General features: G+C 42.2%; 1 protein-coding gene across 3 annotated transcripts in view; it reads right to left on the minus strand.

The window, feature by feature from the left end:
* The window catches only part of TNC (tenascin C), an 89,722-nt gene that overhangs the window by 26,611 nt on the left and 49,634 nt on the right, over positions 1-13,477 (minus strand). Inside the window, exons 14-16 of one of the 3 annotated variants that reach the window (XM_069476719.1) lie at positions 11,234-11,506; positions 8,646-8,918; positions 324-596 (exon numbers count right to left, since the gene is read on the minus strand). In XM_069476719.1, the coding sequence (XP_069332820.1) occupies positions 324-596; positions 8,646-8,918; positions 11,234-11,506 (819 nt within the window). The remainder of the gene's footprint in view (positions 1-323; positions 597-8,645; positions 8,919-11,233; positions 11,507-13,477) is intronic. The other 2 variants (XM_069476721.1, XM_069476720.1) reach the window with 2 other exon arrangements.

Genomic DNA, 13,477 nt, shown 5'->3' on the forward strand with positions numbered 1-13,477 from the left:
TGAGAAGGCTGAAATGTAGCTGGGGACCATCCAGGATGAACACAAGGGAAGAGGGTATGGAGGAAACGCACAAGAGATATGGACAACGCATGGTCTAAAGGATTTGGGACACGAAGTAGAAACATTTTGACCTTCTCATTTCTGGGGTGGGAGCAGAGAGTGATCATTAGATATATAAGACAAGGGAGAGTGTGGGAGGACATGAAAGAACAGGGCACATCTACGAATGTGAACAAAGATGTTAACATCATGGTGATCCGGTAGACAGATGACATGGAAGGGAACCAGGAAGAGGAGAGAACGGCTCACTTGAATTGAAATACCTGTAACAATCTCAGCCCTCAAGGGCTTGGTTTGGTGCCCTTGGGTGAAGCCAGAGACCATAACCTCATAGCCAATGCCGGTTATGAGGCCTCTAAGCTCCAGCTTCCTCTGGGTTCCTGAAAGTGTGAATTCCTGGGGGTCCAGCAGCTTCCCAGAATCCACCACCGTTACTAGAAAGCTGTCAAAGGCATTCTCCGATGCCATCCAGGAAACTGTGAACCCGTAGGGATTAATGTCGGAAATGGTTAGGTTTTCCAGAAGGGGCAGGGCCTCTGAAAGAAGGGAGGAGTGAAAATATCTCAGGTTAGAAGCACTGACTGTGGCAGGACAGCACAAATTTCCAAGGTCACCGATAGATACCCAGTCAACCACTCCATGTGTTACATGCTCAGAGAATGAAAAATTTAGTAAGAGCTTATTGGATGTCAGATAGTATTATTACACACAGTTCTCTTCATATGCCTGTGAGGTAGATATTATTCCCATTTTGCAGGTGAGAAAACTGAGTTTCAAAGAGGTTGATTGACTTGGATAATGTCATGAGCTAGAATGTGATAGAGCAAGGTTTTTAGCTTGATTTTACTCGAAGGCCATATATTTCTCTATCCAAATAGAATATCTTATGTTGGGTTTGCACCCCTTCCTCTACTTCCCGCTGCATTCTGGTCTTGAAGCAAATCAGCTTTTTTTTTTTTTTTTTGACAAGTATACTTCCTTTTTGATATATTTCGTATGCTTCTATCCTACTTCTAGTTTACATTTTGAATTAAGTTGATTAGGCCAATTAGTGGCACATCCTCACAAACTGAGATAAAGGGAAGAGGTAAGATTTTTTTCACGTGTCAAAATTCACAATTTATGGTTATGACACAGTACATAATTCTAAGATTTGCTAAATTGTTTGCTATTTATTTTCCTGGATAAAGCTAGAAAACAAAGACATCTCTGGATCTTCAGTAAGTTCCATCATCATCCTTTGTTCATTCATTCACCAAACATCTGTGTCCCAGGCACTCTGATTTCTTGGGTGCCAAGGGACCTATTCACACATTGGGATTCCCAGAAGGAGGGAGCTTATATCAGCTAATTTTCTGCCAGTACTTCCCAGTTGACAGTGCTTCACATTAGCATCCTATCTAATCCAATGACACTGTTAGGTAGATATTGCTACCTCCCCCTGGCACCCATGGCACCTAAGGAAAAAGAGAAGCCAATGACTTATCCAAGACCACACACCCACTAGGTGGCTAAGCTGAAATCCAACTGGGTCTTGTGACTCCAAGTTCCATGTTCTTTCCATGCCCAAAGCCAATGTCTAATTAGTAAACCCCATCGGTGCTGGCAGGTCCTGAGGCATAAACAGGATTAGTGGAGAAGGTCCAGCACCTCCTCTCCAGTTAAAAAACCCACAGTAATGATGAATATATGTTTTTTATCAGAAGGAGAAAGGGGGTGGGATTTCCAAACTAGCTGCATCTAGTTTAGAGCCTTCTTTTCCATTGCAGCTAAATGGAAACTTTCAAAGAGATAAATGACCTTGCACTAACGCCCAGGGCCTAATCCATGAGATGCAAAGAAAAATGTTTAACAAAGAAGTGTTTGGTGACTGAATGAATAAGTGAACGAATGCCCTCATCCCCTAAGCAGAGACTCAAATCTTGCTGCGGCTTGGACTTCCTGTACTTATTTTGAAACACTTGGTGTTTATTTTGAGGCATTTTTTCCATGTAAAGATCTCCAAAGAATCATAACTCTATCAAAGGCAAAGATGAAATCACTTCTACTGTGCAAACAGTCGTCTTGGTCTGCTCGAGAGACAAGGGTTCTCAAATTCTGTTGCTGGGTTTTGTTTAGATAAGTGGCGTCTCTCTTCGATAGCTGGCCTCTTGGCACCTCCTGCCATCAAAGCAATGAATTCCGGTGAAAGTGAGGGCGTTCAGGCTAATGAGTCAATCAAGGGCTTGTTATTTAAGAGTCTCCCCTGTTCTGCTCTTTCTTTTTTTAATACACTTCTTTTAAAACACCGAGTTTTTTCACATCATGGATTAGTTGAGACAATGCTGTAACTGGATCTAGGATTCTCAAGCCCAGCTCTTTCCACTTTCCTTTCTTCTCTTGTGCTGTGGGAGGTCCTGCAAGAACCTGCAAGCCAGGGCCGGATGGGATCTGTGGCCATCTCCCGCTCCTGGGGGGTGAGAGTCTCACCTCACACCTGCTCCTCCCTACCACCCTGCCTGGAGAAATTATCATCTTCTGTGTCTGAAGACTGATCTGAATGATTTAATTCACATTGGATACTGGATGGAAAAAGTAACCATTTTTCAATCTTACATTAAAACACATCCAGTGTTCTTTTAAAAATAAGAGGGAAGTCGTGACAGTACAGGTCTATTGTTTCTATCTAGGCTGGTTGGTTATTTTTGAGAACACCACTTTGCTTACACTGTTGGGAGATAGTAGAAAGAATATCTACTGTATGCCAGGCAGTTAAATCTCACCATATCTACTTGGTCCCTGAGACAAAGCTGCCAGAGGTACCTGTGGGTGTCCTTTCGCTACACATAAAGAAATCAGGGTTCAAACAAGTTATGAACTTGCCAAGGTAGCTAAAAAGCTGTGGGAGAGGTTTAGAAACCACACAGGCTTGAACTCAAAATCCTCACTCTTCCAGGACACAATGCTGTCTCCAGTTAAATATTTGATTGTACTTATTAACGTATTTATAGCAACTTAAACCCTGAGAGAGACCTGGTTTAATGTGAAAATCAGATAGCAAAGTCCATCTCCTGGAAAATTATCAATAATGGAAGGCAAGAGACTTCTAAGTATTTTCTGAGGCTTTTGGGGCTAGAAATTTGATAAATTGACATCATTTTCAACCTTTGTCATTGACAGGATGATATCAGGGAAGGAAATAGAAAACCATTTCCTTATGTAATTCAAAGAGAAGTTAGAAGTCAAGTTTAATGAATGGGTAAGGCTTAATTAAATTTGGAATCTACCTGCTGCCCTAGATTGAGCCATTGTCAATCTGTTGTCAATTTTAAGAAGAATTATTCTTTAAAGAAAAATATTGTACTTCTGGGGTAGGTAGTTTATGAACTGCCTTGCCTAGTATGATTTATGGGCAGAATTCTTGTCCTAGGTCTTTACTAACTTAGAATTCACTTTGTAGCCAGAACCTCTAAACTGTGGCTAAGACAGCCTATAAAACTGGGCACAAAAATCCCTAAAAGCTTTCTACAATAGCTGAAAACATTGTCTCCCCTTCCCCAGAGTGGCTGTGAAAGACCTCTCCTTTGCAATAGTATCTGCCTTCTCTTTACTTAGAAGTTTACACAAGTTATCTTGGCTATAGTGAATAATGCTATATTGTAACCTAAGTGTCCATCAATGGATGAATGGATAAAGACAATGTGGTTTATATATATAATGGAATATTATATATTCCAGCTATTCAGGAGGCTGAGGCAGGGGGATTGCTTGAGCCTAGGAGTCTGTGGTTGCTGTGAGCTAGGCTGATGCCACGGCACTCTAGCCCAGGTGACAGAGCGTGACTCTGTCTCAAAACAAAAAACAAAAAAGTTGAACTCATAGAAGCAGAGAGTAGAATGATGGTTACCAGGGACTGGAGTTGGGGGAATGGGGAAAGGGGAGATGTTGGTCAGAGAATATGAAGTTCAGTTAGATAGAAGGAATAAGCTTTAGCAATCTATTGCACAGCATGGCGACCACAGCTAATAAAAATGTATTGTATATTTCCAAATTGCTAAAAGAGTAGATTTTGAATGTTCTCACCACAAAAAAAATGATATGTAGGTGAGGTTATTGATATGTTAATTAGCTCGATGTAATCATTGTACGATGTATACATATATCAAAACATCACATTGTACCCCATAAATTTATGCAATTATTATCTGCCTATTAAAAATAAAATAAAGAAGTTTACATTTGGAATGAAGACTGTATTTTGGGTTGAATTTTCCTTTAGACTATCTCCCCCCTTTCCTGTGTTAGAATTCTAAACAGACAAGTGAGAACCTCTGATTGAGTACCTGTAACGACAAAGGCAGTGAGGGGTCTGGTGGGGTCCCCAGCCCAGGTGGTCCCTGCCACACTAACGTCATAGCCAGTGTTCTCCACCAAGCCCGTGATGTGAGCTTGCTGTGCGTCTCCTGAGACTGTGAATTGCTGGGATTCATGCAGCGAGTGAGCATCGCTCACATTGATAACAATCTTTGCAAAAAGCCCAGCTCCAGTGGTCCATGACACGTTGAAGCTGTCAGGAGTAATATTGCTAAGGATTAGCATGCCCAACTGTGGCTCTGGCTCTGAAGGGGATGGAACATGGGCAGAGAGAGAGAGACATTGTTAGAGGAAACAGTGGATTTCTCCAGAATATAGCCATAGAATACAAAAGCATCAATATCTCCAAATATTTGCAGAAAAGGTAGTATATTAGGCTATGTCTGCACCTGCATTGATTATGATGGTAGGGAATATATTACAGGTGTGGATTTATGTTCTTTAAAGTATAGACATGGCCCTTTGCTAGTTGTGTATGAAGAAAAGTGAACAGGCCATTAAAGTAGTAGATTGGATTAATGTGAAGGGTATTAAGGCTACATTTTCTAAGGTTTGAATTGGGGCACAAGTCTTCTAAGACATTTCAAGAAAGAACAGTTTTGTGATGCAGTATCCATGGTGAACTTGAGTATCATATCTCACCTTAGAGATTCACTAGCATTTTAAAGGCTCTGACAGGCTGGTTCTGTAAACAAACTATTTAATTGTGTTTAGACCATCATTTTATAAACTTATTGATCAATGGATAATATTCTGAGGAATATGCTTTGAACATCTCAAGGAGCTGGTGTTCCACGGAGCTTGCTTTAGAAAATGCTACTTTGGAGTTTTCTTATTAAGGCTTCTTTTGATCTATTTGGAGTGCACAAATTAAAGGCTAACATCCACACAAGAGAAATTCTCCATATTATTTAGAAACCCAAATGTATATGCCATAGGAAAATCTTTCTCTCACCATAAATGCTATAAAGGTGAAGATGGCTTCCATTAAAAAAATTCCTGGTGGATGCAAAAGTTAAACTTGAAGTTAGGCATTCCATTTTCTGATTAGGAAATTTACTTATTGGACAATTTGGAAAGATGGATGGTTCCACTGAGGTTAAATATCTTTTGTCTCTTAAAGTCTAGACAATCAGGGATGAGAGCAACTCATTTAATGAGGCTGGCCTCCTAAATGCTCATTAGTCAAATATTAAAATGAATCCAACCCAGACTGTATTTTAGAGTGAGGCAACAGTCCTGGAGGGTTGAGATATTAGATCAGGACTTAGGGTTGGGAAGAGGAACACTATTTCTTCCAAGGACTTGGGAGTTGTTTTACTTCAGCTCCAAAATTTTGAGGAAAGAAAGGGCTCATCTTAATAAACTTTAAACTCACAATTGCATGGCATAACTCAATGCCATCAAGTCTCTAGGACCTGGCTCAGAAGTGGAATGTAGCCAAAAGCATTGACATGGGATTTCCTACTTATCAATTAGTTTGAGAAGCTAAATGATGCTATAATTTTCACCTACAGCATTGGCAAATTCCCTCAGCCCCACAAAAGATAAGATCCTCTAAATAGAACTCTGTTATTTCCCTATATTTTGCTGCAGAAACAATCTCCCAAATTAAGGATACATGTTGGGATTCCTCTCATGCTACCAGACAACACATTCACCATGCAAAATAAGACGTAGGTCCTTGAAGTCAGCTTTACCTCCAGCTGTTTCCCAGAGGGTGCAGCCAACCAAAAAAGTGAGATGCAAGAAAAAACTCCGAAAAACAATAGTAGTTAGGGTGTGGTCAGTCTTCCATGCAAGCGAGGGACATTTTTATCCTACCACTTTTAACCTTTGGAAACAATTCCTTGACATGCAGTCTGCTTCCAGGAAAGACAGGCATTTTCAAAAATTTAACGCTCTGAATATTTACCACATGCACCAAGATTTGGACAAGATGACGGCTGGAGAGAAGATTCTGACATTTTGTGACAGATACCAGTGGGTGACAAAACATGCTTGACAGTACATGTCAAAAGAGAGCAGTCTGTTTGTAGGGGATCCAAACAAATAAAACTCAAGAACAAGATGAGACCACTGGGTCCTCTCATGCAGTCCTTGGGGTATGATTTAGGGTCTCTTCTCAGCATGCTAAGGGCACCACTATTTAAAATCCTGCTAGAGAGAAAGAAAATGTAGATCATTCTGACCAACGAACCAGAAATGACATGCACGCACCTCTTTGGATATAACATAGGCAAGCTTTGATTAGAAAGACCACAGGCAGATGATAATGGGTGGAATTGGAAAAGATTATTCAAGATCAGATGAAAGGATGGTTTAGAAATTCAACCAAAGCAAGTCACGTTAACTCTATACAAACAAATAAAGCAACTCCAGATGTGAGTGGATGTTTAGGAAAAAGAGGTTGACACTGAAGTTCCTTAATTTGGGGTAAGAGTTATTTTAAAACTTTAAAGCTTTGATTTGGATGGCTCTATCAAATTTGAGAAGGATCTGGAGCAACTAAGAGGATGAAAAGTTCGTAGTGGGTGATTTTTTTTGGAATGCTATTCAGAGGAAGTTCAATAAAGAGCGAAGAACCGATAATGAGAAATACCTGTGGTTGCCTGGACCATCAGGGTCTGAGCACGCTGCCCGCCAATCAGCCCATGAAGGTGGGCAGTGTAATTGGAAGAAGCTCTGAGGTTGGTGATGACAGAGCTGCGAGATGCCCCAGGTACAGAGTGCACCGTGGTCTCCTGGGGTTGATCGGAATTACTAACTTCTATAAGAAAGCTATCAAAGGCAGGTTCCTGAGCTATCCACGAGATGGACACACTGCCCCAGGTCACATTTGAGACAGTGAGGTGGCTAAGCAGAGGTTCGGCTACTAAGGCAAGAAGAAAAAATAGGAAAGCGTATCAATTTAAAACACCGTTACAGAGTCAAAATCAAAACACGTAAGACTAAATCCATAAAGTTGTAGACTTTACCTTTAGGAAAAAGGTAAAGGAACATGTCCTTTGTTGAAAACCAATTTGAGCTAGAAGAAACAAATATATTTGGCTGACTAATTTTCTCCTCTAGGTTTTGTTACGTTACTACTTTAATCTTGCTGAGAGGAGAATTACATAATGCTATCTTTCTGCCTTTTCTATGGACCACCCTGATAATAATTTGTAGTCTCATGTACAATGAGGACAGACCCTCTCTCAACCATGGGTGACCTAAATGGTAGATTGATGTTACCAATCTCAACCCTATTCTTGGATTCTCTAGACTATGAGTCTCTCTCTGTCTCTCTCTGTCTCTCTCTCTCTGTAAACTATAAGGACAGATTCTCCTGTGTTTGTTCTACAAACATCCCCCCTTTTCCCCCCAGTTTGTGATGTCTTACTTTACCTGTCAAGAGAAGGCATTCTCTAAAACGTGCTAGGAATGCTATTTTGAATGCACAAAGCTCTCCTCTCCAAATTCACACGAAATTCTCTTTTGCTGCATGGCAGAGAGCATCTGGCATGGTATATATGCCACAGGCACCACACATTTAAAGTGAAAGCAGTTTACTCCTTTTAAAAAAAATTTTAACCAAGTTCCTTGTTTGAACACAATGCTTCTACTTTTATTTTTGCCATCCACCATTCACTGTTCCAATGGCAAGATGGCATGGTCTGGTCTTTTCTTCTAGATTAATGGAACTGGGGTAGTCTGAAAGGCACAGCTACCTTCTGCACTCATTTGATAAGTAATCTTTGCTCTTTCTCTTCACTTTCCAAATTGGAAAAAAATAATAGCATCAACACAATTATGAAATTGTTGGGATGTTTGGACATTATAAGGTCAAAGGCACTAGGAAGGCAAAGACACAAAGATAACAGAAAATATCATTTTTAAGACCTTTTTGACTGAGGTCACTATCTTTTCAAGCAAGAATGGCTCTTGCTATATATAGTTTTTTAGTTACTGAAGAGGGGAATTCTTTTCTCTAGATTCTGTATGGCGATCTGCACAAGGCTACATTTTATGCTGCAAATGTCCTGATTGGTGATAAATCAGGCAAGTGGCTTTATGGCAATCCATTATTTGAGCGGCTGTTGGAAGAGAATTATGTTAAAGAGAGCTTCCAGCATCATGGATGAGGTAGTGCCCTGTGGCTTGTACATAGATGGGGGAGGAAGTGGAGTGGTTTCACCCTGCAAAGAAGCCTGTGGAAAGAACGGGTTAGAAACAGGAGAATGCACATGTACCTGTGGTGGCTGTGGCACTGATGGTTTTGGTCCGGATGCTGGGAGCAAGGCCAGACAGGTAGATAATAAAATCAGTACTAGGGGGTAGCCCTGAGATGTGGGCAGTTCGTTCAGCACCAGAGATATTATATTCTACCGTCTCCAGCAACCTATTGGAATCAATAATTTCAATGGTAAAGGTCTCGAAGATCCCATCAGCAGCTGTCCAGGAGAGATTGAAGCTCTCAGGAGTTATGTCAGAAACACTTAAGTTTCCAATTTCAGGTTCTTTGGCTGAAAAAGGATGGGGTAGAAGAGAAAAAAAAAAACACAAGTAAATTTGAGTTAATTATCTGGCTGTGCTTTAAGATTGAGGTTGTTAGTAGAACCATTGCTGGGTAGAGAGATCTGATAGTTCAAGGTTATGGTGAAATGAAGCAATGTTACCAATCAGTGCCAATGAGAGAGAAAAAGCAGTTTTGTTAAAAGAAAAATAAAAAAAGGAAGGTGCAGCAATTAGAGTTCTCTACTCTGCAGTTGCCATACATGATCGGGCCCTGGCCGAGAAGATGTGCTGAATGGTCTCTGCAGGAACTGCTGCTTATGAGCCGTGCATGCCTCTGGAAAGCTCCACCTCAGGGCTGCTGGCCATTGGTCAAAAGATATGAGTCCTGGCAGCTTCCAGTCTCTTGAATTGCACTCAGGAGACCAAGATTACTTGGATGCCTCCTGCAGACATTCTTTGCTTTGAGGGAGCTCCCACCTATTCAAAGGAGGGCTGAATAATTCTGAAGCCATTACATTCCCAAGGTAGTATCTTGAGGCTTCTGATTATGTGACTTAAAAGGAATCGCCAATTTCTCAGTGCAATTCTTGGTATTTTTTTTCATACTTCAGACAAAGGCCAGCCAGCTGTTCTCATATTCTGTTCAAATAGCCTTTCCCCTCTTAACTGCTTCTCCGTAGGCCAAAAAGGCTAGTACTGCATTGCCAGCCAATATTGCTAAGCCAAGATGAGGCAGTTGAAGCAACTTTTCAGCCAAGAAGTAACATTTTGTCTTGGAGATGGTCCTGCCTTGCTTTTCTGAGCGAAAGGAATAAAACATGCAGAGGGCAGGAAGGGGTGGCATTTGAAAAGCTAGCACTGTCTCTTTAGCAAGGAAGCAGGCTCCCGGGCTCTGAGACCAACCCAACAGATTTGTTGAGACACAGATCAGATGGGGTTATGGCCCTTCCTCCTTCTAGTCCAACTCATCAGAGGCAAGAATGTTGCTATCGTTAAAAAGTAAAACACATGCGCCCATAAAAATACTAATGACACCCAAACCGCAAGATCTGCAGGAAAGATCAGAAGTGGTGGGTGATTTCCCTGCCTCCTGGGAAGGGCTGGTTTATGCGTATCAGATAAGAGTCCTGTGCATATTCAGGGCAGCCTCCACTGCAATTTCTAGGCATTTAAGGATCACTGCCCATGAGGTGGTTGTCTGTGTCTTATGTTTATCTACCTCAGTGAGAGTTACTGAAATGGCTGAGGCTAAAATAAAGAATTATTCTTTTGCTAGAATCAACCAGGTATAGGTATGTCATGAAAGTTTAGTTGCAATAATTATATAAAAGGAGGGGGCAGTCATATGCAAAACAAAGCAACAGTCTCTACTGAGCTTCAGACCCATTGAGGCACAGAGCGAAGGTGAGTAATGGAAAACAGTGCTGCGGGAAGGCTGCTGACTTTAGCAGGCTCCCAGGGAAACACTGAAGGCTTGTAACTGAAGTAGGGTGGTGAGTAGATTAAAATTTATCCTCTGGGTCTGGGGCTTGGAGTTTGCCATACAAAGGCCAACACTCCAGAGAGCAACTCTTGCTTAAAAGAGCAAAAAGGGTATCAGTTCTTTGACATCCATAGCCTGGGACATTCCTTGTTCCAAATGCTGCTGTGTGTACTTCTCCTAATGAATAGTTTTGTTTTTGGTACAGTCTTTGGTCATAATTGTGTGATTTTTTTTCTTTTTGGTCTAGCTTTTGCTAATTTGATGTTCTAACAATGACTCAGTATCTGAGAGAATTGCCTGAAGGAGGGTAATTCGGTTCTCTTATTATACTCGGTGCATTTTAAAGAAACATTTCTTAGATGCAAGAACCACAGGACCCATACCCTTGAGGGATTTGGAGGGAGGAAAGCACCATTTCCAACTAACAAAAGACTCTCTAAAGTAAATAATCTGTGCTCCACCAGAACTCACACATGGGAAAGGGGGGCTTTTAGTAACATCCAAGCACTGGAGAAGTGAATTAAAACCATCAGGCTGATTGCTGAAACAAAAAGCCATCATTCAAAAGAGAGGTAGCTGTAGGATCGGTCAGGTAAAGTGTGGGCGGGAGAGGCTGGGGAGCTGGAGGTCAGAAGGGACCACATCTGCATCATTCATCACTGAGATGGCAAAGGCATCTGGACAAAGGCACAGCCCATGGGAGGTCTCTGAGCATGCATGGCCAGCAGCTAAAGGACACATGGAAAGAATTCAGTAATGGAAAGAAGCCGACTGCCTGCGCATGATCTCTTGGAGAAGGAGCAGGAGACCTTGGGGAGAAAGCGTTGGAGGGAGCAGTACCTGTAGAGGCCTCAGCAGAGAGTACTGGCGTTCTAGAGCCCCGGATCACCCCATAGATGGAGACTCTGTAAGGGGTGGCAGCCTTGAGGCCTGGGATGTCCGCAGCCCGGAGGCTGCCAGGCACCGTGAGGTTCTGGGCGGCCTCCAGCGTGTTGGCCTCCTGCACCTGGATGACAAAGTGCTCATAGGCCTGGTCAGGTGCGGACCAGTTGAGTTTGAGGCCATCCCAGCCAACCTTAGTCACGGCTAAATCTCCCAGCTCGGGGAGCTCCTCTGAAGAAGGATAGAGAGGTATTTGTCAGTTCTGTAAACCAAAAAGGAGGAAACCAAACGTTCCAAAGCCCAACTCTAGGAAAGAGAGAAAGAGGAGAAAGACTTTTGGGGGCGGGGGGCAGGGGAGGGGAGGCAGGTAATTAGTCTCTGGGCATTCGCAATTTGAACTGTGGTACCCTGGCCACAGCTTGCTTCAGAAGCTGAAAAGAGTCAGAAAGGGGAACATCTGCGCCATTCATCCTGGAGATGGCAAAGGCATCTGCAACCAATGCACGGCCCACCGGGAGGTCCCTGAGCATGAGCGACCAACAGCTAAAGCTCACGTGGAAGAGTGGGGTGTGGGTCAGAGCAAGAGAAGTGGCAATGGTTAAAAGTCCAGACTTTGGAGGCAGGTGGTCCTTGGTCTGAATCCCAACCCTGCAATTTGCTAGCTGCGTAATTCTGGGCATGTCACTCAGCTTCTCTCTGAGCTTCAGTCTATCCACCTTTAAATGGAGCTGACAGTACCATTGCGTTGGGTTGGATGATCTAATATTAAATGATAATATTCGTCAACCTCTGAGTACTACGTCTGATATATGGTGAGTGCCTGAGAAGTGGCAGCTTAGAAAAGATATCATTTAGGTGTTCCCCTTGGAACTTCCCAGGCAGAGGGGAGAGAATTCCCTGCATCATTTCATTACTTGAAATTAGAGAGATCATCTCATCTCTGGCCACAGGTTATCCGCCTGGGTTTATAGGGTGTATGCTGTCTCAGGAGCGGACAGGTATGATGTTTTAATCTCTGGGCTTTTCTCAGCTTTCAGGGATCAGAGGTTATGTACTGGATTCTTGGCTTCATTCTTCTCTGTCCTTCTGCTAGTACTGTGTGTCTGAGTGAAGAACGGCTGCCTCGCAAAGCATGGCTGTGTGTGCAATGAGTGTGCCTGCTTTTAATTAAAAGCGATGATGTTTTGCTCAGCAAATAGTGCAGAGCAGGGCCTACTATTAAATTTTTTGCAACGCAGCAAGGAAATAAAATGTAGTTATTATTGCTGATTTAGAATGTTTGGATTCGGGATATGGAAAAACCCACTGCTTTGTGGGATGTTTCTCAGGGTTAAATGCAATCACTCAGCTACTGTTTTTAAGCCTGAAGTGGCCACAGATTAGAAGCTAGGGAGGAAAATATCTGCATGGATTTCAATCAAAATATCTGCATGGAGATAGGTACTTGTTCTTGGATACCCCAGGATTCAGTGCACTGTGAGAGTCTGAGCAACCTCTTCCTTTTAGAGGGGCTGTTTTCAAACTGGGTTCCACACACATCTAGTGCTTTTCTGGAAGAACTGTGCTGGGGACATGGATGCAGGCATCCCCCTCTTCCTGGGCTCACCAAGAACAGCTGTTTGTTTATCTGTCATATAGTAGGAAGATTTCATTTGCAAAGGGAGATCTGCTACTCAAAACAGAAGTCTGCAGACTATAGATGAAAATTATCAGCATCCTGCACCCAGATCACAGATGTCTTAACGGCCTTTTTACTCAACACTCTGGAAGATATTCCAGGAAACACAGGGCCATAACCTGGCCAGCTTAAGTATATTAAAATATCACCTTTCTTATTTTCGGAATTGTGTGTAGTTTCTAGCTGTGACCAAGTTTAACTATTACATATGAGCAAGAAAAATAATTTGAATTAGGTGATCCGGGTGGCATTACCAAAATATAGGATATGTAGAGAAGGGCATGGGCTTAGGGCCCAGCATAAAAATCCTATTACCAAAAATTTGGCCCATTTGCTCAGAGCCCCCTTTGAAGCTATTTCTAGAAGCCTCATGCACAGCACAGTTTTCTATAACAGATGGAGCGGCATATTTCCAGAATACACATTGATATGAATTGTTTTTCCTCCCTAAATTGAATGAAAAACATTGCAGTCAAATGTGGCTGTCCTTTCTTAAAAATGTCATTTTTTAAGATATCTGTTAA

The sequence above is a fragment of the Eulemur rufifrons genome, chromosome 7 (assembly GCF_041146395.1).
Source record: "Eulemur rufifrons isolate Redbay chromosome 7, OSU_ERuf_1, whole genome shotgun sequence".
Lineage (NCBI taxonomy): Eukaryota > Metazoa > Chordata > Mammalia > Primates > Lemuridae > Eulemur > Eulemur rufifrons.